Source organism: Nyctereutes procyonoides, unplaced genomic scaffold (genome assembly GCF_905146905.1).
Source record: "Nyctereutes procyonoides isolate TBG_1078 unplaced genomic scaffold, NYPRO_anot_genome, whole genome shotgun sequence".
NCBI classification, from domain to species: domain Eukaryota; kingdom Metazoa; phylum Chordata; class Mammalia; order Carnivora; family Canidae; genus Nyctereutes; species Nyctereutes procyonoides.
In genome coordinates, this window is record NW_026575140.1 from 44078717 (window position 1) to 44105750 (window position 27034).

The window sequence follows — 27034 nt, forward strand, 5'->3', positions numbered from 1 at the left end:
TAGTGCCATACCAGTTCTCAGTGTTGGTCTCTACTGCTGGTAGTTTGGCTATCTGAGGCAGACAAAGCAGCAGCATTTGTCTTTGTAAACAGTAAATTAGTAAATTCATGATGTGGGGCCCATGTGTAGATGCCATCTTTGACACCATGGCCATTTCATTTATGTGTCCCCTGTGGTAATTCTGAGATGACCAATGATGAAGGCTGGCTAACGTTAATTAGCCATGTAACTTTGGCTAATTGTTTTTTCAATGCCTTTTCCAATGCAGATGCTTTTTTGGTGGGCATTAACATGTAATACAAAAATCTTCACACTTCATGTCCACTTCCATATGTCCATCCACATGCTTCCACTGCAGACTTCCTCATCTCTCCTCTTCCAGTGGTATGACTGTTTGAGCTACCACCTACACTTCCTGCAAGGCTCCTTTCTGCTCCAGTTTCTACTCAAAGCTGGCAGGTTTCCATGTCACCAAGTCAATAGGCTGGAATATAGTTCCACTTGTAGATTTGGTTGCCTCCAGAACCCAAAGAAGTTCAGCAGATGTTGTATTTCTTTGTAGCAGGAAATATAAGATGTAGCAATTTGTCTTTTACTTTTTTTTTATGATAGTCACAGAGAGAGAGAGAGAGAGAGAGGCAGAGGGACAAGCAGGCTCCATGCACCGGGAGCCTGACGTGGGATTCGATCCCGAGTCTCCAGGATCGCGCCCTGGGCCAAAGGCAGGCGCCAAACCGCTGTGCCACCCAGGAATCCCTGTCTTTTACTTTAGAGGAGATGTCCTGACCTGCCCCTGGTCAATGAACTCCTAAAAACTTTCTTGAAGTGGGTAGGTCCCTGAAGCTATTTAGGTTTTATTTCCTACATTCTGAAGCTCGTGTGCCAAGGCCTCCAGCATACAAACCAACTCTTGCTTGTCTTGCCAGCATTATATCACTAACATTTTGGATCGATGTAATGATGTACTCTCTGAACTATATCATGACAGAGTGTGGAGAGTTAACACAGACCTGGGTGAAACTATAAATGAATCTTGTTATCTGTTCCACGTCAGTGTGAACTATTTCTGATCCTCTTTTCTTTTCTCTTTTTTTCTGATCTTCTTTTCTGATTGGTATAGAAAAGAATACAATTATCAAATCAGTGTTTGCATAATACATAGCTGAGGACTTGCTCATCTGCTTTAGCATCAACATCCTGCTTGGTATAGCAACCTGGTTGAGCTTGCAAAAATGTATAATCATTGTGCGGAATACATGTGGTTTTAGAGGTTATCTGATGGGTGAATTAAATTAAAATAAGACAGGGACCACTACATGCATCCTTTAAATCTTCAATAGTGGTTGTATTAGTCAGGGTTCTCCATAGTAACAACTGATAGGCTGTGTGTGTGCATGTGTTTTAATAAATAAATTCATTTTTAAAAAGCATTCTTTGGAGATATTTATTTGGCTCATGTGATTGTGGAGGCTTGGCAAGTCCAAAATCTGATAAGGGAGACAAGCAGACTGGAGGAAGGAAAAGCAGATGTTACAGTTGAAGTCTGAGGCATAATTCCCTCTTGTTCAGGGGAGATCAGCTTTTTGTTCTATTCAGGTTTTCAGCTGATTGGATGAAGCCCATGACCATATGCTTTACTTAAGTCCGCCAGTTTAAATGGAAATTTCATCCAAAAATACTCTCATAGGAATATCAAAAATAATGTTTAACCAAATATCTATGCACTGTGGCCTAGCTAAGTTGACCCATAAAGTTAACTATCACAACAGAACTAGTCTCTGCCATTGTTTTGGGGATGCAATATTATTTTTCATTTACTTTCATGGCTTGGGAAAGTGATGGCTTCAGAGGCTTCCTCTTGGCCTTCTCCAATATGATGGTTCTTATCCTACTGGCCAGGGATCTAAATGAATAAAACCTAATGGTAACCCTAACATTTCATCAAAGATAAGTGAAATGACCACCAGCTAGGTTCATGAACCCAGTAGACCCAGACTACATTGATTAACTGGGTCCCAAAGCCCTTGATGGTCATGATGACACTTCAGGTTTGCAGTTATTAATGTCAGCTCTGATGGTATGTCCAGATGTCCTCAGCATGTGCAACTATCCTCCTTTGTCCAGTGCATAGCCACCTGTGGAAATGGATGAAGGTACCTTTGGGGCAGGACTGGGGAAATCATTATGGTTAATACCTGACCTGGTGTTGTAAGGTTCTTCCACCTTGGGACACAGCTATTTCAATCATTACATTCTTTGTCTGAAAATCGTCTCAAAATTGGTGCAGTCACTATGAAAACAATATGGAGGATCTTCAAAAAATTAAAAATAGGGCAGCCCTGGTGGCTCAGCAGTTTAGTGCCACCTTCGACCCGGGGCATCATCCTGGAGACCTGGTATCGAATCCCACATTGGGCTCCCTGTATGGAGCCTGCTTCTCCCTCTGCCTGTGTCTCTGCCTCTCTCCCTCTCTCTCTCTCTCTCTCTCTCTCATGAATAAATAAATAAAATCTTTTTAAAAAATTAAAAATAGAACTACTTGATGATCCAGCAATCGCACTCTGGGAACATATCCAAAGGAAATGAAAACAGTAACTTGAAAAGATGTCTGCACCCCCCTGTTCATAGCAGCATTATTTACACTAGCCATGACATGGAAATGACCTAAGTGTTCATTGGTAGATAAATGAATAGAGAAGTTGTGGTATTATATGCACATATACAATGGAATATTATTCAGCCATAAAAAACGAGGATGTCCTAACATTTGTGACATTAGTGGGCCTGGAAGACATCATGCAAAGTGAAGTAATACTGTATGACCTCACTTATATGTGAAATCTAAAAGGAAAAAAAAAAACCTCAAACTCATAGAAAAACTGATCATCAGACTTATGGGTACTAGAGGTGGAGGGTGGGGGGGAGAGGGAATTGCGGGAAGATGGTCAAAGGTTCAAACTTCCAGTTTCAAGATAAATAAGCACTAGGGATGTAATGTGTAACATGATGATCATAGCTAAAACTGCTATAGGCTACATATGAAAGTTATTCAGAGAGCAAACCCTAAGAGTTCTCACCACAAAGAAAAATTGTTTTCTTTCTTCCTTCCTTCCTTCCTTCCTTCCTTCCTTCCTTCCTTCCTTCCTTCCTTCCTTTCTTCTTTCTTTCTTTCTTTTCTTTCTTTCTTTCTTTCTTTCTTTCTTCTTTCTTTCTTTCTTTCTTCTTTATTTCTTTCTTTCTTTCTTTCTTTCTTTTTTTACTTTATCTATGAAATGGGATGTTAGCTGAACTATTGTGGTAGACATTTCATAATATATGTAAATCAAACCACTAGGCTGTATGCCTTAAACTTACACAGTGATGTATGTCAATCATTTGGGAAAATGTTGAATTAGAAAAGATGAAGAAAAAAAATAATAAAAAAAGATGAAGACACCTTGTGGTCACCTCAAGAGATTAGAAAGATTATATCTATAATTATATCCAAAATCATATCCTTTAATAAATTAATTAATTGTTTAAAAATTTGTCTCAGGTCTAGGAACTGAGCATGAATTTTTATTGAGGCAACTACCCCTATCTTCCTGCTTCTCTGTTCTTGCCTATTTCTGATTAAAGAGGTTAAATGGCACTCTCCTTGGTTGTCCTGTTTTGCAAGCAGGGACACCAGATTCTCTTAACCGTTTCCATAGCTTTCTATGTGTCATGCTCCCTTGACAGGCTATTCCAATTTTGCTGGTAGTTATAATAATGGTGGTCTCCCTGGCTTCTGGCAGTTAAGTTTCATTATCTGGCCTCTATTATTTTGAAGTGCTATCATCCCCGTTGATATGAATGAGCTTAAATCTGTGACAGCTTTATCTCTGGCCTATAAGGAGTGCTGCCACTAGACTTTATGACGCTGGTGCCCCTCTCACCAGTGCATTGCTGAAGGCTTTGGAGAACAGTGCATTTTCCAGGCCCAGCTATGGAACATAATCTTCTGGTAGGCTCTCTGGTCTAATGTTATGAAGCTATTATAATATACTCCTTCCTGTAGCCCTTTTATTCATTCCTCAACCATCTTTCATGGCAGCTCAGGCATTTCAGCTTCATCCTGAGTTATCACCTTTTCTTGGTTTCTAAGAGCCACTCTACAGTGAGTTTGCCCTATCCGAGGAGTTAGAGGGGTAGTCCTTGTGATGGTGTTAAATCCCACTTTCCAAGAAAGTGCTCAGACGATCTCTGTGTCTCTTACAACTGTGCCTTTTCAGTAAAAGTACTGATCTCTCAGTTTCTCACTATCCCCCATTCTCCCTCTGCAAGGCATCAATAGAACTTTGAAATAACAAGCCAACACCATTCTACTTGTAGGCATTATTCTCCCCATCTTTCATATGTCTAAATCATCATACTAGCAAAGCTGTTCCCCTCTATATTCCCAAGTCTCCAGCAGTGAGATCTTCAGTAATCATAGAGCTTCCTTGTGCCAGGAACTTTCTGTTCCCCACAGTCCACTCAGGACGAGGTCTCAGGGTGGCTTGCCGGCCAACATGAATGAACAATTCCTAAACCTAATTTTACTGCCTGCTTTCTTGCACCATTTTTTTTTTTTTAACCAACTGTGTCAGTTGGGTCCTCTGGGTAGCAGGTACCAAACCAAAATTAGATTTACAAAAAAAGTACTGAGAAAACATCTGTGAAGGATAAGGAGGAAGAGAGCAGGAGTAGTTGGGGAGAGCCTTCAAACCTGCCTTGGCAGGTCTGTGAAAGGAGAGATGAGGTAGGAAGAGCCCTGGGGCACAGGGCAGCTTGGAGAAAGTCTGGCCAGGCAACTGAGGCCCAAACAAAGATTGCCCACTAGAGAAATTTTAGGTAAGGCAGAAATGGCCCAGCTATAGGACCCCACTGTGTTAATTATTGACTGGGAGCCTCCTGAAGAGAGAATGGCTTCAATATGAACACCACAGACGTGGAGGTACAACAGCTAGCTGGAGTTGCTGGTCAATGATACTTCATATACTTCTTGAAGGAAGAGCTGAATTGTGTAGCAACATAAGTCAAAATGGCTTTAGCAGGAAGGAAAAGGTCACAGTTGGCAGGCCAGCTAGAAAATGGAATGGGAGGGAGCCAGCCAAGGAGCATTGTGGGTAAGCATGGCTATGCACAAATTTTTATCTTTATTTACACATGTATGGGTTGGATGGACTAGTTTAATGTTACAACAGGCATGAATGAGTCTGTGAATAAATGGGCCTGCAGTAAGAAGTGAGCATTGGTAAGGAAGGAGGTGTAAAAAAAAATCTATAACAATCGGACACAAAAATTAAGAAGGCATAGCTTTATGGAGCCATTTAACATAGAAGAAAGTCATCCTATAATCCTCAATATACCCAGAGAGCAATTACTCTATTATTGGAACCATCACAAAAAAGATAGGTTGAGTATCATCTGTCTTATGAAGTAAATACGTACTCCCTCATATATGTACTTTGAAAAGATTTTCAACAAAATGATTTTTTATTTTTATTTTTTATTTTTTTTTCAAAATGATTTTTTAAATGTCACTTGCTTAAATGGTAACTCCCTCCATTCTACACAAAAACTTTACAATTTTAAAAGATTGATTTTCCTGCTAGACAGCTGGGTTATACTTTATTATCTTTCAAATATTCATGCCACCTGTTTTATGGCTTTTTCTATAACTTTATAGCTATCATTTTTTAAAATTACATTTTTGATAGAAAGTGTATTAGAAAGTGATAGACTTCTGTAATTCAGGGTATGAAAAGGATTCAAACTTCAGTGGCAAAATGTAAAATTGTTTGTATTATTTAATCCGACTCTAAGTTCAAGGGAAATGTTTGCAGTTTACATATTTATGATTTTCAAAATATCTTTCATAGCCTTGAAAATAAAAGTAAAAAGTTAGAGCTTATAAATATTTTAAAGACATGTTTAGACGATAACAAAAGCAAAGTCTGTAAATGATACTTTGTGGTGGCTGAAATGAAACTCAGAAAAGTCATTTGTATTAAGTAGCATCCTTTAGTTGTAGGAACCTGTGGCCACTGGGGTTTATGGCATAAAGTTGGATGCGAGGCTATTACTTGTTATTAAATTTTAAGCAACAAAAGCATTTATCTCTCTGTCACCCTGAGCACCACCATTATCTGATTCCTCTTACTCATCTTTCTTACCACTATTATATGCTAATATAGAAGTAATATTTATAATACTGTATTATAATACTATACCTATTATTACTACATCCACATTCCCCTGGGTGGCTAAATGCAGTAAGAAACATGGGGAATTTGGCGACAGACCTGGGTTTGAGTTCTAAATTCGCCTCACATTAGCTGCATGAATTCATCTCATTATGTCAGCTGCCTAACGTGTAACACGGGGATAATATCCACTGCAAGTGGTGGTCATGAGAATTCTATATGTGTAAATCACCTATATGGACTACAATTTCTAATTTCCTGCCTAATCTCCTTACTATCGGAGGATGATCTGTTTGCTTCATGGAGAAAATTAGAGGGTACAAAGTTAATCACACCAGTTCTTTTTCATAGATTTGTCTCTTGTCCCTTTACCACTTTTTTTTTAAGATTCTGTTTATTTATTTGAGAGAGAGAGAGAGAGAGAGGGAGAGAGAGAGAACATGGGCAGGGGCCAGGGCAGGGGGCAGACTCCCTGTTGAGCAGGGATCCTGATTTCTCTGAGCTAATCCCAGGACATTGGGATGCTGACCTGAGCTGATGGCAAATGCTTAGCTGACTGAGCCACCCAGGTGCCCTTCTTTACCACTTTCTTGAAGTTGTCCTATTCAAAGACACCAGGAGCTTCCTAGCTGCCAAATCTAATTACCTCCATTTCAGTCCTCATTCTGTTTGCTGCATGAACAAGTTGGCTATTTTCCTTCTTGAAACATTTTGCTTTCTTGGCTTCTCTGAAGCCATGCTTTCTAGTTCACTTCCAGTTTTTTTTTTCTTCCTTTCATCTGATTTTAGGCTTCTTTTATAGCTGGCATATCAAGGTCAATAGCAGAAAGCCGTGGTGAGTTGGTTCAACTTGTGATTCAAAAAGCAATCCAAAAAAAGAATCAAGACCAATACTGTGAAGACACAGAAGCCAAGTAGGAGATGTTCCAGAGGCTGTAATAGAGAGCTGCAGCCAAGAATCAGGAGCTGGAGATAGCCTCTAAGGTCACTGTAGATAAGAAAACAAGGAGAAATACCTAATGGGATACAACTATGTTTCCTGGACATCCCTTCATTTTTACCTGGTACTCTTTTTTATGGGTGGAGCACTTAACAGGACTGCCAAGTTCCCATCCACTTTCTTTTCTTTCAGGCTTTTAAATGTTGTTCTCTAAAGTCTTATTTCTTGGACTTCTCTTTCAATACACACTTAGCCTGGATGATTGCATGCAGTCTCATTTTAAGTACCTGGTCTCTTACCAGGTTAGACCATCTAATGGGTACATGTATCTAGATGTCCTGCAGTATTTGAAGCTCAGATGCCTACCTTGAGCTTGGTATGTTCTTAAACTGTTCCCTCCTTCATTTGGGACATCACCCCCATCCAGCCGTTCATATTAGAAACCATGATGCCATTCTTAACTTCTTTTTCTTTGCTGACATCCAGTAAGTTACCAAGACTTCTAAAAATAATTAAGGAGAATTTTACTACTACTACTACTACTACTACTACTACTACTACTACTACTACCACCACCACCACCACCATTACTGTGGCTGCCTTTTTTCTAGCTCCTGAGCTAAGCACTCTACTAAGCCCTTTCTATACATTACCTCATCTTATCCTCATAATAGCCTTTAATAGTAGCCTGTGGGTGCTGTTATTATCTCCGCCTTACAGATGAAAAGTCTGAGGCTTGGCATATTTGAATTATTCTCTTATGTTTTAAATAGCTTGCTCCAGTTACACAGAATTGAATCCAGGTATTTTCACTCCAGATCCTGCTTTCTCCATCACTATGTTCTCCTTCTACTGTATTTCTCTTAACAAGGTCTCACAAATCTAGTCCCTCCTTCAGCTACAGTTACATAAGTTCACATACCTGAGCTCCAAAAGCAGGTGGATTTGCATTGGAATCCTGGGGCCCCTGCCTACTCTGTGACTTTGTTTTTTTGTTTTTGTTTGTTTTTTTTTTTTTTTGTTTTTTTTTTTTGTTTTGTTTTTTTGTTCTGTTGACTTTGGACAGGTTACCTTCTCTGCCTTTGATTCCTCATTGGTAAAGAGGTATATACTAACTACATTACAGTTGCTTATAGGGTTTTAAATTAGGGGATCCTGGGTGGCTCAGCAGTTTAGCGCCTGCCTTTGGCCCAGGTCGTGATCCTGGAGACCTGGGATCGAGTCCCACATTGGGCTCCCTGCATGGAGCCTGCTTCTCTTTCTCTCTCTGTCTCTCATGAATAAATAAAATCTTAAAAAAAATAAAATTAAATAATATAAAGAAAAAGTAAGGAATAAAAGCATAGGTAATCTAGGTAAAGCTCTGTACACTTAATACACATAGGTTATGTGACACTTAATACATTTGTTACTGTTACTATTCTACTCCAGTATAAGCCCCCATATGTTTTTAATGTGTTTCAAAAGATTTCTTACTGGTCTCCCTGACATAAGACCTGCTAAGTTCCTTCTTTCTGTTGTCAGAATTATTTTTTAAAGCTATTTCTGATCGTGTCACTTCCCTAAGAGCCTCTAACATTGCTTTTCTCTGTGAGCTTGTTTTTTTGTGCCATACTAAAGCATTGACTTAAAGTGGAACCAGCTTCTTAAAATGGAATGGCACCTGCCATCTTTCTCGTTAATTTTTCTGCTACTCTCCCAAAATCAGAACAGCCTTTATTAATGCCAAACTTATTATTTCATGGACATGCCAGTCCCTTTGATGCTTTTGGAGTCTCTGTTTCCTGTTTCAGTATTTACTTTTGGTCATCTAGAAAACTCCTGCTTGTCCTTCAAGACTCCGTTCTTCATGATACCTTTGCCTAAGTCAAAACCAAACACCCCTCTGTGCTATTAAGAGTACTTTACTCATACTACTTATCATGACAAATCTGTAATTACTGAAGTGCAATTACTTTCCCTAAGGAAAAGACCATTTCCAAATAAAAATCTATCAAATTTGGTGTGTTGTACAGTATCTGGTACATTGTGGACAATCACTATACATCACTGGATGAATAAATGAAACCTAAAGATTCTTGTAGTTTTATAGTTGACAGGTCTTTTAACATGCTTAACCTATTTTCACCATATTAGCATAAGATATAAGCATAAGATAGGATACAAGAAGCTAAATTATTATCAACTGGGACTTATTAAACTTCTCCAACATTTTCCCCAATTGCAGAGCTTTAAAAATACACAAAAATAACCACCAAAATTTTTAAAAATAAAGGTACAAGTAAGCACTGCTTATGTTTTAAGAACAAGGTAATTATGCAGATCATGATAATTACTTGTGGTTATTGGTAAATACATTGCAGCTTGATCATTGTACTCCACTTCAGGTTCAGATTAGAATGCTTCTCTAATTTGCCACAGAAGTCAGGCTACAACCAGGAATGAGAGGAACTCTTTGGAATTACAATAGCATGTCCAAGTCTTTGCAGTGTCCATCCATTTCTCTCATGTGGCAATAATAATCAGTCAGTTAAATAATTTAAAATCAGTAAGTTCTATTATTTCCCTGAATTCCTTGGAAACAGCTGAGCCAGAGTAATGAGGAAAATCATTGATTTGCAAACTGGAGCAGTGTTTAGCAAAATGTGAGTAATGACTCATTAGTGGCACATGAAATCAATTTAGTGTGTCAGCAATTAAAAAGTAAATGAAACAATAGAAAATACAATAGTATTTTCTATTTACTATTGTAAATGTATTTACTATTGTATTGTATTTTGTATTTACTATTGTGCTGCATCAGGTAAGAGTATGTTGTTCTGTAAAATTTTTGTTACAGCTCTTATGTGTGTGTATTTATTGGGTTTTGATGTAAAATGTATGTCCCATTATGGTATATGTCTCCCACTGGACTGGGAAGTAGTTTGAAAGACACCACCCTATAGGACGCAGCAATATTGTTTAAGGAGTGGGATCATTTTCAATTACCCACTTAATAAAATTGGTTTAATGACTTGATAACATTGCAATCATGCCCCTCTTGAGGCCCCAAACCCTAATTACATAATCATAATTCCAAAAGCATAATCAACACCTGATTCATGCACCAGACTTGTCTTCAAATGGCATTTAATTCTTTCCCAAGTCAAATGCATTTTTGAGAGATACATATTCACTACCACAGAAACTATCTCAAAAAATTTGCTGTAGTTTCTGAAGTCAATACCAAAAAAGCAATTTGAAAAATATTTTCAGCAAAAGCAACATCCCTAAACTTAGAGCACTATTTACCAGGGCTATTCCTAAAGTTTCTATTTGCATGTTTATCACATTTAATTATAATTATTGTATAATTTTCTCCCAATAAGACTGAGTCCCTATCACACAGAAACCTTACTTTACTATTTCTCTATGCTAGTGTCTATGTGTGTGTGTGTGTATACACACATTTGTATATGTATATACAAATATACATTTCTTTATGAGGTGAAATTCATATGACATTATTAAACATTTTGGGGTTCCTGGGTGGCTCAGTCTGTTAATTGTCTGCCTTTGGCTCAGGTCATGATCCCAGAGTCCTGGGATTGAGTCCCACATCAGGCTCTCTGCTGAGCGGGGAGCCTGCTTCTCCTTCTCTCTCTGCCCGCCACTCTTCCTGTTTGGGCTTTCTCTCTGTCAAATAAACAAAATCTTTAAAAAAAAAATTTACAGTGAACAATTCAGTGGCTATTTAGTACATTCAACCACTACCTCTGTCTAGCTCCAAAACATTTTTATCACCCCCAAAGGAAACTTGTTCAGGTAAGCAGTTACTTTCCAGTGTCCCCAATCCCTGGTAATCACCAATTTGCATTCTTATGGATTTACTTATTCTGGATATCTTATATAAATGGAATCATACATACATGACCTTTGTTCCTTCACTTAGCTTAACATTTTGGGGCCCATCTATCTTGTAGCAGTACTTTATTCCTTTTTATGGCTGAATAATATTTCACAGCATGTTTATGTTACAATTCGTTTATCTGTTCATGGGTAGATGGACATTTGGGTTGTTTCCACCCTTTGGCTATTGGGAATAGTTTTGCTATGAACATGGGTGTACACTGTAGAGTCATTTTAATGCTCTAAGTATCTATCTACTGGCAGAGAATAAGTTCAAGAATATTAGGAGTCATTATTTCGGGATTACAGATGAATCTTTTTATACTTTTAAGATCATTGGGCTTTAGAAGTAAGCAGACCGACCATTGAGACTCCCATTTCTTCATGTGTAAAATGAGGAAATAGAACCTAAAATAAAACTTAACTGTGAAGAGTAAATATATATAAAGGACTTAGAAATATGTGAGGGTACAGTGTAAGTACTGAATAGTATTTTTAAAAATCTTTTGTTTTTATTTTTTTTTGTTATCTTTTTTTGAAAAAGATTTTATTATTCATTCATGAAAGACACAGAGAGAGGCAGAGACACAGGCAGAGGGAGAAGCAGGCTCCCTGCAGGTAACCTAATGCAGGTCTCCAACCCAGGACTTCAGGATCAGGACCTGAGCCAAAGGCAGATGCTCAAGTGCTGGGCTACCCAGGTGCCCCTATTTTTTGGTTACCTTATTTTAAAAATTTTTCCCCTAATGGAATAACACTGGTGTTAAAGAGGGTTTTTGGTTTTGTTTATGAGTGTATGTGCGTGCTACACACTTAAGATGCGTAGTCTTCTCCAATAGTCGTTTGGGCTGATGCCAAAGGTCGCTGATGGTTTGATCTGAGAACATCACTTTGCGCGTGGTTCTACAATGTAACTCTCCCTCTAGGTTTCCATTAAAAAATGTTTCAAGTACGGTCGTCTCCAGCCCCTGCCATAGCTCCTCTTCCAGGTCCCCTTTGCTGCAGCATCGCTTTACATGTCGCATGTGCAACCATCCAGCTTTTTTTTTTTTACATCTTAGTAAATTCACAAGGGAGGGCTGAATAGCACAGGCTTTCTGGTACACAGCAAGGAAAATACTTTGCCACCAGGTTTTTCCAAGTCTGTAAAATTCCCTCCAGAACATTTCCGTCCTCCCTAGAAAATCCTCAAATTTATTTTTTCATTGTAAACTCGGACTTCTTTGCCAAATATGCACATCTTGAGCACCCCAGGTTAAGGTCCCGGAGCCTGCAGGGCACCCCGGGCCCCCTCCTCCCGGCCCCCTCCCTCCCCCCGGGGCTTGGGGAGCCCCGAACTGGCGTCTGCAGCCCGGGAGTTTCGAGGGCTGGGAGACAGCTGGGTGTCACGTGGGGAGGCCGCGCGGGGACAGGCGCCCGGGGATCGGGTTCCCACCATCACCCCCCCCCCCGCCCTCGACCCCCCACCCGGGAAGCTGCAGTCGAAGGGCCGCATCCCCAGAGCCCAGGCCCGGGGTTCGGGGAGGCCGTGGGGGAGGGGAGCGGCCCGCCCGGGGCCGCACAGGTGGGGGGTCCGCGCCAGGGGTTCGAGTCCCCGCCTCGACCCCCCCCCCCCCCGGGAAGCTGCAGCCCGGGGGCCGCATCCCCAGAGCCCAGGCCCGGGGTTCGGGGAGGCCGTGGGGGAGGGGAGCGGCCCGCCGGGGGCCGCACAGGTGGGGGGTCCGCGCCAGGGGTTCGAGTCCCCCCCTCGACCCCCCCCCGGGAAGCTGCAGCCCGGGGGCCGCATCCCCAGAGCCCAGGCCCGGGGTTCGGGGAGGCCGTGGGGGAGGGGAGCGGCCCGCCCGGGGCCGCACAGGTGGGGGTGCGGCGCCGGGTCCCCCCAGCGGGAGCGAGGGGCGCCGCGGGGGCGCGGGGGCCGGGCCGAGGGGGCTCCCGCGAGGTGGCGCTCAGGCTCCTCCTCCGCGCTCAGGTTTCCTCTCCCGCCCGCCGCCCGCCGCCCGCCGCCCGCCGCGCCGCCTCCCCCCGCGCCGGGCCCACTCGGCGGCCTCCGCCCGCTTTCTCTCTCCGCTTCCCCTCGAGCCTCCGGAGGCGCCCGCAGCCGCGGGGCGCCCGGGAAGATGGCGGCGGCGGGCGGCGGCGAGGGGGCGCGGGGCCGGGCTGCGCTGCGGGGCCGGGGCCGGGGTGGGGGCCGCGCGGGCCGGGCCCGTCCGCCGGCGAGGACGCGCGGGGCCCCGCGCCCGGCCCGCTGCACCCCGAGGAGGTCGCCGCGCGGCTGCAGCGGATGCACCGCGAGTTGAGCAACCGCAGGAAAATCCTGGTCAAAAACTTGCCCCAGGACAGCAGCTGCCAGGTACGGGGCGAGCGCGGAGGGGCGGCCCGTCCGGGGCCGTCGGGGCCGGCTGCGGGGGAAGCCGCCCCGAGGCGCCTCGCGGCGGTGGAGGGGCGGAGGGGGTCGGTGCAGAGCTAGAATCTAAGGTCGCTTTTGCACACACACACACACACCCGCCCCCGGTTCCTGAGCCCGCGCGGCCCCTCCGCGAGGGCGGCAGAGCAGGAAACTGAGGCTCCGGGAGGCGCAGCGGCTGGTCCAAGGTCAAGGGACTCCGGGGAGGCTGTCCCTAGCCGGCCCCCCCTCTCCTCCCCGTGCGGCCCGCGGCTGTGTGTGTGTGGGGGGGGGACGGGATCGGCGGGGAGTAGGGGGAAGGCAGGTGAAGGAGGTGGAGGTGAGCCGTGGAGCGCAGTGGGGGGGGGGGCTCGGGTTTTCAGGAGTACCTGGGGGGGTAGAGAGTCCCCCTGGGTCCTCCGGACTTGGGCGTGCCATGGGGGCGGGGGAGAGCTGGAGGAGAGTTTTGCCGTTGCAGAAGCACTTGCCCAAGTTTGTATGGAAGGACTCTGTCTCCCCAGTCTACCACGGCCCCCCGGAATGGAGAGGTTCGCGCTGAGCTTTGGGGAACCTCGCGGCCCCTTCCGGCCGTGCCAAGTACTGGAGGGTTTGCTACTCAGTGACTCCAAGGAGGCTTAAGGATAGGCTACTTTGTGTCTTTGATCCACGTTAACTGGTAACTGTTGCTTCAAGATTAGAAACTTTGCATCTATTTAGCTTTAACCCCCTACCCCGTGGAGTGCCAAAGTTTCCACGTCGCTCATTGTAGAAAAGCGAGAAAATACGGAGAAGCACAAAGAGGAAGAATAGAAATCACTTGTATTTTTTTTTCTTTTGAATTGAAGCATAGTTGACATGCAATGTTACATTAGTTTCGGGTGTGCAACATAGTGGACAATTCCCTACATTAGGCATTGCTCACTACCGTGTGACCAGTTGTCACCATACAAAAGTATTACAGTGGTTTTTAAATTTTATTTAAAGATTTTATTTATTTATTCATGAGAGACACGCAGAGAGGCAGAGACACAGGCAGAGGGAGGAGCAGGCTCCTTGCTGGACACAGGAGTAAGACACAGGACTTAATCCCAGGACCCCGGGATCATGACCTGAGCTGCGCAGGCAGATGCTCAACCGCTGAGCCACCCAGGCGTCCCGGATTATAACAGTGTTATGAGTAGTTTCCCAACGGTATACTTCACTTCTCATGCCTCTGATTTCCTTATTTTATAACTGGAAGTTTGTGCCTCTTAATCTCCTTCACCTGTGTCAGCCCCCCCCCCCCCCCCATCCTGCTTCCTTCTGGCAACCACCAGTTCTGTGTGTCTATGAGTCTGTTTCTGGTTGTTCTTTTGTTTTTTAGATACTAGGTGTAAGTGAAATCGTATGGTATTTGTCTTTCTCAATCTGACTTACTGCACTTAGCATCATACCGTGCAGGTCCATTCATGTCACCAATAGCAAGGAAATATTCTGATACTTAAAGACAACCATTGTTAACATGGGATATTGTCCTTTTCCCTTTTCCCGTGCCTGTGTATACATATGTATTTTTGTTTTACACGCACACACACAAAGGAAAAGAGAGAGACCATGTCTTTGTACTTCAGGGTTTCTTAATTGTCTAGATGTTCATATATATTTCATATATCGCTTGAATTTATGTATTTCGTGTGGATGGGGAGGGTGGGCTGTCCTTTTAGTGGCAGATTGGGGCCAATTTATGTAGTTCCTCCTGTAGCAGGGTATAGGGCATTGCAAGTGGCTGGCTATTGATAACTGCAGGGCAGTTCTTCCATAAGACCTGTAAATACTGAGAGCAATGGCTCGTTATTATGTAATTAGATCTTACAATGAGAGCATATAATCCATATGCAGGAGGGGCCATTTTGTTTCAAAAAGCAATGTAAAAAAGTCTTTCTCAATATGATGTATCTCATTCCTTTTGCAGCTCTTTCCATTATTGTCTACTTCCCATCCATCAGGTAATATTTTGTGATGCTACCTATAAGAACACCTGTAATGGATTGATTTCATAGAAATAAATTTCCCCTACCCGTGCAAATAGAAGGCAGCAAGGGGGCTCAGGAAGAGAGGTGCCTGGAAGAGACAGGTGGCATTGAAAAAAAAAATAATGGAAAGAACAGCAGCTCTATGTATAGATAATCTAGGAAAAGAGAGATGGAGAAGTATTTTTTTTTTTTTGTGGAGTGTCACCTATTTTCTATTTCCTTGCATTCTAAAAATATTTAGATACAGAATTCTAGACTGTTGGCTCTATTCTTGTTTTGCTGTTGGTATCTTTCTCATTTCTCTTAAGAGACATGAAAAAAATGTCAGAGTCTAAAAAAGGAACAGTTTTAATTACTGGGTATTAGTGATGGATGGAGGCTTTATGAGAATTATACTGATTTGTATTTTTGAGATACCCTTTCTCTGTTATGAGTTTATGTTTGGCCTAAGTCTTAGGATTTTCTGTAAGGTAGCAAGAATAAACTATTTGAATAAAATTGTATAGTCTACATGTCTAGATGAGTCTTGTACTGCCAAGTGAAGTATCTTAAATTTTTACATTAAGTTAAATTCTTAGGCCAAGTTTTTTACAATAGAAGAATTTAATCTAAAAAAAAAGAAAAAAAAAGATCTAGAGGTTAGTTTCTTAGTTTCCAGACTTGTTTGAGCATTTCTTTCCTATGATGATTTATATTATAAAACGTTGTTTGTAGGGATGCCTGGGTGGCTCAGTGATTGAGCTTCTGCCTTTGGCTCAAGGCATGGTTCCAGAGTCCCAGGATCAAGTCCCACATCGGGTTCCCTGTGGAGAGCCTGCTTCTCCCTCTGTCTATGCCTCTGCCTCTCTCTCTCTCTGTCTCTCATGAATACATAAATAAATTAAAAAAATAAAACGTTTTTAAGATTGCTGGTGTGTAGTTTTATTTATTTTTTTATTTTTTTTAAAGATTTTATTTATTTATTCATGAGAGACACAGATTGAGAGAGAGGCAGAGGCACAGGCAGAGGAAGAAGCAGGCTCCTTGCAGGGAGCCTGATGTGGGACTCGATCCCAGGTCTCCAGGATCACGGCCTGGGCCAAAGGCGAGCACTAAACCGCTAAGCCACCCAGGGATTCCCTGGTGTGTAGTTTTAAAATCTAAACCTATAGTGCACAGATAACATTTGAGTAGTGTTTTTTTTTTTCCTGTCATCTTCTGTACCTGTATCTTTGCTAGTTTTCTGATCACAATTATAACTATGTGGTCTGTGTTCCATAAATAGAATAGAACAAAGTATGCTAATTTTTAAAAGCAATTAAAAGACAATCTTTAATTAGACTGAGCATTGCTATTTTTATTGGTTGAATAAAATGCATATATTCCTATCTCTTAAGTTCTAATATTTTAATAAATATTTTTTGCGAGGATTTTTTTATATTTTATCTTTTATTTCCCTTAGCCATTCTAATGTCTAGGGGCACCTGGGTGGCTCAGTTGGCTAAGCATCTGCCTTTTGGCTCAGGTCATGATCCTGGAATCTTGGGATCAAGCCCCATCGTCTGTCATTGGCTCCCTGCTCAGCGGGTCATCTGCTTCTCCCTCTCCTTCTGCCCCTCCCTCTGCTTGTGTTCTCTGTCTCTCTCTCAAATAAAATCTTTAAAAACTAACAATTCTGATGTCTAGTTCTAATGTCTTTCTTAGTGGCTGCATATTATGTCAAGTTAGAAATGAGGGTTTAACTTGAATTTTACGTTGTGCCTTTTAGCATTTATTGCATGGCTAAAATATACATACTTTATGAAATAACGAACATGGTTTAAGAAAAAGTAACTACTTTTTGTTCAGTTATTAAGTAATAAGATGCTTTAAATATCAAATTCCTGTTCTTTCCTAGAAGATTCATCTTTTTCCCTAAAGATTTTATTTATTTATTCATGAGAGATACAGAGAGAGAGGCAGAGACTTAGGCAGAGGGAGAAGCAGGCTCCCTGCAGGGAGCCCGATGTGGGACAAGATCCTAGGACCCCAGGATCACGACCTGAGCCAAAGGCCAATGCTCAACCATTGAGCCACACAGGCGTCCCTCATTCATTCATTTATTCTAGAATATTACATTAAGGATCTAGGCCCTTCCTAACTTTAGTTGTCAAGCTGTATAGTTATGTCTCTAGAAAAGTTACATTGGTAACTGAGCCCAATAATATTCTTTTAACATTTTAAAAACATGAGTATTTTCTTTATTAAATATGATTTTTATAAATCTTACTCAAATTTTAAGTTTTGGTAAAAACTTCTCAAAAGCTGCCTCATTTAATAGCTACTGTCCAGTCAGTCAGGTGCTGTCTGGTTGGCCTCCTACGCTTTCTCAAATCCTTCTAGCCCTTTGTGTTTTCATAGTCTTAGCTCTGGTTCATGTCTCTTTTCATGTCTTGCCCAGACTACTATGACTTCTCTGTTTGTCATCTACCCTCATTATTGTCCTGTGTCTTATGTTTTAGCCCATCCTGCTGACTGCTTCCCTTGAGGGGAACTCCCCCAAAGCACAAATCCAATTATGTCACTCCCCTACAAAAAAGAGAAAGAACAAGAAGGTTTACCTCTACATTCCCAGCACTTCTCAAACTTTTCTTCAAATGTCCCTCAACATGTCTCTTTTCCTCAAATTGTGAGGAAGAGTGAAGCTCAATCAGTTTATCTCAAGAAACTTTGAAGCTTTGTCTTCTGACTGAAGTTTTCATATTAATTTTATTAGTTCTACTGGTGAACTTGGATTTAATTTAAAAACAGTACTTAGGACGTCTGGGTGGCTCAGGAGGTTGAGCATCTGCCTTTGGCTCAGGGTGTGATCTTGAGGTCCAGGGATCGAGTCCCACATTGGGCTCCCTGCGAGGAGCCTGCTTCTCTCTCTGCCTATGTCTCTGCCTCTCTGTCTCTAATGAATAAATAAATAAAATCTTTAAAAAAAAAAAAGCAAAAACAGTGACTTAAACTTGTTTCACCATCCTCCAAATTTTTTTCATAAACTTGACACTTCTGGAAGATGCACATATGTATCCTATGATTTTCCATACTCCTTTATTACCATAGGTTACTCAGACCTCAGTTTGAGAAGCATGACATAATGAGCTAGAACTCTAAGACTCTAGGCTTTTTATGACTTGGCCCTTGCCTCCATTTGCAGTCTTATTTCTTATTAGTCCTACAATGGATTCTACTCTAGTTTTATCAAGCTAGTTTTAGACCCCCAAGTACTTCAGGCCACAGTGATTTGGATATTTATAGTATGTCTTTGTTTGTGTTTGGGAATGCAATTATAGTATTTATCATGAATAACATTTATAATAATTATAGTGAATAATAACAATGTTGAGAACACTGTTTCTTATTCAGAATAGCCATCGTGAATATATGCGTGAATAGTCTTTTGCAGCTCTGAACTTAGGATTTTGATTTAAGGTAATGTCCTAATATGTGTTTTTTATTGCATTTCCTATACATTGTCTTTATTTGTTGGTTCTCCTGGTTCTGTTTTAATGGAATTGTTACTGGAGTTTCAAAATGGAGAAAACAATAGCATTTATTCCCTATGTTGTTTGAATTCACTCACTTTTTCTCTAACATGTTGTGTATGTGTACGTGTATTTTGCTCTTGTTGTGTTATTTTAGAATCCGAAAGAAATTTTCTTGTGTAATTAAGAGAAAATGTGAGGTGCTTAGGGCTAACAGCCAGGATCGGTAATAGAAAAAACATTCTATTGTTTCACTCTGGGCACTATTAACTTTCATTTTGAAGTATTCTATTATAATAGTTAATTGAGAAGGTTGATGGTTAATTCACAGAGGTCTGTCTAAAAGCATAGTATTATCAACTAAGCAGTTTTTAGAAAAACAAACCACCAGTAGAAAACTCCAGTTGATTTTCTTTTTTAAAAGCTGCTTATTCCTGTTTTTCTTTCATATCAGTCGAAAACAAATAGGATTTCTCGCATACATTGTGTTCTTTAACTGTGAGATTTTAAAATATGCATTATTTTCTTTAATAACATTCAGTAATTCCTACCTCTTTTTGTATGGGGCTATTACTCCTTTTTTTTCCTGATAATACTGGGATTATTTTGCATTTTGAATTTTTTTTCTTTTTTTTAAAGATGTTATCTATTTATTGTTAAGAGACACAGAGAGAGAGAGGCAGAGGGAGAAGCAGGCTCCATGCAAGGAACCCGATGTGGGACTTGATCCCGGGACTCCAGGATCACCCCTGGGCCAAAGGCAGGTGCTCAACTGCTGAGCCACCCAGGCATCCCGAAATTATTCTTTTTTTTTTTTTTTTAGATTTTATTTATTCATGAGAGGCATGGAGAGAGAGAGGCAGAGACACAGGCAGAGGGAGAAGCAGGCTCCATGCAGGGAGCCCGACGAGGGACTCGATCCTGTATTCCGGGATCACATCCTGAGCCCAAGGCAGACGCTCAACTGCTGAGCCACCCAGGTGTCCCTATTCTTTTTCTCATCAAGAATGCCATTTTACTTCTAAAAGTTACTTTTCACAGTGTAGTTTACATGACATTTAAATTGACATTTTATTATTTAAAATGACATTACATGACATTACAAAGTTATTTTCTAATGTAGTTAATCAATTTCATGATGAGTTCTACCCATTTTCTGCATGTCTTATGCTGTTCCCAGTGTAGCAAGGACACTGAAAGCTGCTAGAGGAATATCTTTTAGATTTCCCGGTCACTATTGGCTCAGTAAGTTTCTAGTCTTGGCAGGAATTCTTGAAAAGTGTTTCAGCAATGCTTGTTCTCTGTTCTGAAAACATTTTCAAGAAGAGCAGTACTTTGTGGTCAGCATCACAATGCTGTGTGTTAACAAGCAGTCCAAAGAAGTCTCAGGTGGTTTATAGGCCATTTCCTGATTAATGAATAGGAATTATTCTTATAAATTATTTTTTGGCTAGTAACATGTTTTCCCATAGAAGAATATGGTAAATGTGATTTAGTGTTGTTCACTAGCATTTTAACAATGATTTAAGCTATGATGCTCCTAAAGTTTAAGATTACTCTAAATAGTACAATAAGCTCTAAACAGCTTTGTGCAGGAACAGAGACTCTCCCAGCTTCAAATCACTGATGAGTGCACCTGTGCCTTGTCAGTGCTCAAGAAAGAGCTGTATTTAAGGCAATTGCTCTTTAAATAAACAAGATTCTGAACATTGGGGAAGCAATAAATCATCTCTGATGAAAGGCTGTTGCTGAAAGGGGTCCGTTTCACTCCAAGTTTTGTCCCTTACTACTTCTATTTGCACGTACCTTCCCTACATTATAACTCTGGTCCTTAGGAGCTACCAGAGCCCATTTCTCTCTTGTGGGCAGAGAGTTTTATGCTTAGCTCTACTTAGACCAGCTCAAGCAGGCAGGTAAAGGAATATTAAAATGTAGATTAACCATAGTTATCTATACATTTCAATATTCTATAATTGTTTATCTGAAACCTTGGCTCTGTTTGTATTTCATTTGCTTAGAGAGGTAATTGCCGTACTCTAAGGGGATGGTATGCATCAAGAGGGGTAATAAGGGGATCCCTGGGTGGCGCAGTGGTTTGGCGCCTGCCTTTGGCCCAGGGCGCGATCCTGGAGACCCGGGATCGAATCCCACATCGGGCTCCCGGTGCATGGAGCCTGCTTCTCCCTCTGCCTGTGTCTCTGCGCCTCTCTCTCTCTCTCTCTCTGTGACTATCATAAATAAATAAAAAATTTTAAAAAAAGAGGGGTAATAAGTAAGGAGTGGGAAAGTCAGAGCACTAATCTGTATATTTTGACTTACAATTCTCTGCAGAGGATTGTCCTTGGTTGCCGTGCCAAATATCTTTCATTTTGTTCCTCCACATCTGACTCTATCCTTCTTACCTGCTCTGTGTCCTGGGAGGCTTATCTTGCTCTGGTTTCTGGTTGCATTTGGCTAGAGCCACCAGTAGGAGATCTAAGGGTGGAGGCGAGATAGATTGGAGTACTTATTCACTCAGCTTCCTTTCTCCTGGGATACCTTGGGTTGGCTGTTAATTCTTTCAAAGGTCACAGTTCTTTCCAGTGCTGCTCTCCATGCAATTAAGCTCTTGGTGTTGTTTGTAGTCATTACCCTTGCCTCCTTAGGCTCAGAGGTTATAGGGGACTGTTGCTAACCAAAGGCTTTTTATAAGTCTTTGTAGATAGTCTTCTTAAAAAAAAATCCTCTGCAATTACTTAGTTTTTGAGTCTGCCATATGTTTCTTGCTGAGAACCCAATGCTGTCGCCTATCTCTTGTCCTTCCTAATAGCACCCAGATTTTCCTTGGAGGCTCTACTCATCCCTCATTATTTATCAACTTCTATGGTTTGGGTTGATTTGACAGATTACTCCTATCTGTTTGGGTGACATAAACCAACAACAGTGTTCTTCCCTTTCGACATTAGAATTGGTTAAAGCATGGGCAATAACCTGGCCCTAAGCCAATCTGTATATCCCGGCCCCTTGGGATTGGGTTGTGATTGTTACAACCCAATATACTAAAATGGTTAGGGCTTTTGTTTGCTTGTTAAGGTAGGAGATTGTCTTTCATCCCACTGGATAAGGATGCAGAGACATATTGCCCTGATTACAGCTGGCAGTCTGAGGACAGAGGAGGACTGACCTGAAGGAGAAAAAGGTAGAGGAGCCCTGATCAAACTATATCTGAAACTTACCTCTGGATTTCATGGTTATGCAAGCCACTAAATTCTTATTTCATGGATTTCAAGTTGGGTCTTACGTGTATACCAACCAATAGTATCCTAACTAATACAGATTTTTTTTTTTCAGAATTTTAATTTAAAAAAAAAACCCATAAAATTTCAGTATTGGAAAGGATGGTAGAAGACATTTTAACTCTTTTGCTTACTATATAAATCAAATTTAGAGTTCTTGACACATGGAATCTTGCACACTTTTAACACCTTTACTTTCAGGCATAACTGCTTGGTTAGGTATCCTATCTTCAGACAGCTTGGTTATAAATGTCTTATTTATACTGAATATAAAAAATTATCCTGGAATTTTGATTTCTAGATCTAGCTTCTCTCTTCCCATAGAATTTATGGTATTGTTTTTTAACTTACAACTTCAATTCCTTCAAACCAGTAATTTATAGGATGTAAGTCCACATTTCCTCACCGTCTTCTTTTTTTTCTCCCTGGACACACACCACTAACCACTTTGTCATTGTATCTCCTAAAACAGGACCATGGTTGTCTAATTGAGCTCTTCCTGTAATCCCCCTGCCAGAACAAATTTTTCTTTCCTCTGGATATCTATAGCAACAATAACAAATTTTGTTTATTGGGTACCTATTATTATTGCCAGACACTGTATGCTTTTTTTTTTTTTTTACATTTGTTTACATTGTACTTAATCCTCACTTCAAGACTGTAAGATCAAACTTCCTCATTCCCATTTTACTGTTAGGGAAACAAATGCAAAGTTAATACCAATAAGTTTGCCCAAGGTCATTCAACTAATTAGCCATAAACTGAAAAAGACTAATATCTGGTTCCACAGCTCATATTCTTTTCCTACACTGTATTATAATTGTAATTCCCCTCTGCACACATTGTAATGTGTTTCAAAGGACAGGGATTGTGTAATATTTACTTTTATATCACAAATACTTCACCTAGAACCTGACTCATTGTTCCAAGGGAAATTTAAAACAGAAGGGGACTGCCCACCTATGTTGTTCTAAAATGTTAGACTTCTTTTAATATGTCTGACACCCCGAAGCCCCCAGGATTGATTTGCAAAATGAGAAAATTTTGCATTGTGAGATCATGCTAGCTTTTTTGGTAGTGATGCTACTCCATTTACTTATAATAATTCAGTCAACTCCTTATGGCTTATGAGTAGGTTGAAAGCCATAAACCCTCTCTCTAGGAAAGTGTTAATATTCATAGACACTCAGAAATTTGCACGTAATCAGGGGATTACAGATCTCTTGTAACTTATGCCTGATCTCACTGGGGAGTTTAGACCCAGCATGAGAAGTGCCTTTCTAGGCTAATACAATTTGATCATGTTTTGGGGACTTCACCTAAATATGGACCACTTGAGCAGATCCAGAGCTGCTTCTTGAAGAGTTTTCTTCAGAAACTGCTGTGGCCCACATTTATGCAAAGGTGGGGTAATCCTCCTTCTTGGGCAAGAATATCAATTAGGCTCCTTAATTTTCTTTCTTTAAAAGAGTCAACTGTGTTGCTTCATGTTTGATGTAAAAGCTCATTGTTCTCTGGTCACTCAGCAGTACCAATCGACATTTTTAGGTACTATTCCGGGCCTTTACAAGGAATTGAAGTGTATTATTTCCCCCCAACATTTATTAAACGTCAAAGATTGTTTCTCTTTAAGGAATGTTTCTCTTTAAAACACAAGAAGACTGATGTGCTGTTCAGTGTTCTTCACATAAGTATTTATTGATAGGAAAAAAGTTTCTGGGGTACCCGAGTGGCTCAGTAGGTTAAACGTCTGCCTCATGGTCCTGGGATCGAGGCCTGTGTCAGGTATCCTGCTCAGCGGGGAAGCCTGTTTCTCCCTCTCCCTCTGCAGTCCCCCCCACCCCCCACGTGTCCTCTCTGGCTTTCTCTGTCAAATAAATAAATAAAATCTTTAAAAGAAAAAAGTTTCTCTCTTCTGTTAGATTTTGAGTCCCTAACTGGTGAGCCCCTAAACTTATTTTATAGGCATTTAGTGCTTAATTTTGTGCTTACTTACCATCATTATCTTTGGGTGTGTGGACTTATTTCTTACTTCTGTATGCTTGTACATTGTGTTTGAAGCTTTCTGTTACATGTTTGTTACCACCTGAATGCCTAAACAGCGTTAGATTTCATTGAATTTGTTTATGCCTGTATTTGTATGTAAATGTTGCCTCTCATCCTGCTACCTTGCCTGATCCCATGACCCATCCCAACCCTTCTGACCCTAGACAATTGGGTTTTATATTTTTGCCCCTGAACCCCTACTGTGATTATCTGCTCTCAGCTCCCAGCCTGCTTTTATTTCCTGGACTTTGGATTTTTCTATTACCCACAAGTGTAACTGCTTACTCTTAATTCCAGGTGAGTCTCCAAGACTCTGACTTTCAACCCTGTGGGCTTTTTACAGCCTGATCTAGAGTAAAGGTAATGGCAATAAACAAGAACATGCGAATCTGGGAAGTTTTAAATTTTGAGATAATCTTAAACACACAGAAAAATATAATACAAAGAACTTTTTCCCCTCAACTGTTCAAGAGTGAATACTAACATGACACTTTATCACCCTGAGTACTTTATTGTGTATTTCCTACAAATTTGGACATTCTCTAGCAGTGCCACATCACTACCCACCAAAGTCAGAATACCTGCCACCTAATCCTTGGATCACAAGTTAAGTTTTGCTGGTTGTCCCACTGATGTCTTTCATAGTGAAAGGATCCAGTTCAGAATTAGGTATTGTGTCTTTTTAATCTTTTTTTTTTTTAAGATAGATAGATAGATTTATTTATTTATTTATTTGTTTATTTGTTTATTTATTTATTTATGATAGACATATCAGGTGCCAAACTGCTAAGCCACCCAGGGATCCTCTCTTTTTAATCTTTAGTCTGGAAAAAGTTCTCAGTCTTTGCTTGACTTTTAGGACCTTGACCCTTTTGAGGATGATAGGCCAGTTATTTTGTAGAATGTCCTTCAATTTGGGGTTGTCTCATGTTTCTCCATGATTAGATTCAAGTTAGGTCTCCTTAGCAAGAATATCACATTTTGATTGATTTTTTATTAAAGTAGTATTTGCCAGGCTTCTCCATGCAAAATTCTTCCCCTTTTGTAACTAATAAGGATTTTGAAGGGGGATACTTTAATTAAGACTGTGAATATTCTATTCCCTTTCAAGTGTTCAATTTATTTACTAATTTATACTAAAAATAGGCTCACGGGTTCCTATGCTGCTCAATGCGTTATACTTCATTAATATGATTACTTATTTTCATGCTTCATTTGTTTTAGATTTGGGCAATGGGAGCTTCCTCAGGTTGGCTCCTATGTCCTCTTTTAAATCTTTAATTTTGCAATAATTTTGGATTTACAGAAAAAATCGCAAAGATAGCACAAAGTTCCCATATATTCTTTACCCACTGTCTATTCATGTTACATCTTAAATACTCAAGGTTTATTAGGACTAAGACTTTATCATGGGCACATTATTATTAACTGAACTTCAGACTTTGGATTTCATTGGTTTTCTCACTTATGTCCTTTTTCCATTCCAGGATCCAATGCAGGGGTGCCACATTATGTCTCATTAGTCTCCATTCTGCACGAGTTTCTCAGTCTTTCCTTGTTGTTCTTTTTTGTAAGATTTTATTTACTTACTTAAGAGGGAGAGAGTGAGAGAGAGAGAGAGAGAGAGAGAAAGAAAAACAAGCGGGGGAAGGAACAGAGGGAGAGGGACAAGTGGTATCCGTGCTGAGTGCAGAGCCTGATGCAAGGCTCAGTCTCATGACCCTGAGATCATGACCTGAACTGAAATCAGGAGTCAGATGCTTAACTGAGCCACCCAGGCACTCCAGTCTTTCCTTGTTTTATATGACCTTGACAGTTTTGGTCAGATATCTTTTTTAGAATGCCCTCGATTTGGGTTTGTATGTTTTTCTCATGAGAGATTAGGGTTATGGAATTTTGGTAAGAATTCCACAGAGGTGAAGTACACTTCTGATCACATCATTTCAGGGGAAGCATGACTTACTATCAATGATGTTAATCTTGATCATTTACTTAAGGCGCTGTCTGCTCCATCACTCCTATAAAGATACCACTTTTTCTATTCATGATTCCTCGGAAACAAGCCACTAATTCCAGCATACACTTAGGGAAGGGTCTGATGTCCTTTGGATGTGTCCCCACCATTTGCTGAATACTTCCTTTGCTTTTAACATTAAGATGTTGCAGCTTGTTTTGCACCTTCTGTGCTCTAGCCCTGGAATCAGCCATTTCATGATAGCACCTATTATGAACTGAATGTTTGTGTTTCTCTAAACTCGTATGTTGAAGACCTAATGCCCAGTGTGGCCATATTTGGAGATGGGGCTTCTGTGGAAGTAATTAAAATTAAACGAGTTCCTAAGGGTTTGGCCCTGATCCCAGTGGGAGTACCCTCACAAAGAGACATTGAAAAGCTCAGTGTGTGCTGTGCGCCTAGTGTTGCCTGCCCTGAGTATGTGTATGCACTGAAAAAAAGGTCATGTGAATATGACTAAAAGTTTAGGGAGTTCAGATTTTATTTTCAGGGAAATGCGGATCCATGAAATATTTAAGCAAGTGAGTGTTGCAATCTGATTTCTAGCTGTCAGAAAGTAAAACTGTTGGTTTTGTGTCTTTCAAACCTTGTTCTTGGCCTGATCCTCATTCCAAGGTTAGGAGGTCAGTGATGCATTAAGCTTTAGGAATGTGATGGGAATGAATATTTCATAGACTTTATTTTTGCACTGCTGATACATAAGCTACAATATAGCATAGTAGTTCACTGTGTTTGTTCTGGAGTCTGCTAGCTTGGGTTTGAATACCAGATCCATC

General features: G+C 40.9%; 1 protein-coding gene across 1 annotated transcript in view; it reads left to right on the forward strand.

Annotated features, from left to right (window-relative positions):
* The first annotated feature begins 5044 nt into the window (after positions 1 to 5044).
* Positions 5045 to 27034, forward strand: part of RAVER2 (ribonucleoprotein, PTB binding 2) — a 99759-nt gene continuing 77769 nt past the window's right edge. The window contains exons 1-2 of the mRNA XM_055305247.1: positions 5045 to 5129; positions 12219 to 13387. Of these exons, the coding sequence (XP_055161222.1) occupies positions 5045 to 5129; positions 12219 to 13387 (1254 nt within the window). The remainder of the gene's footprint in view (positions 5130 to 12218; positions 13388 to 27034) is intronic.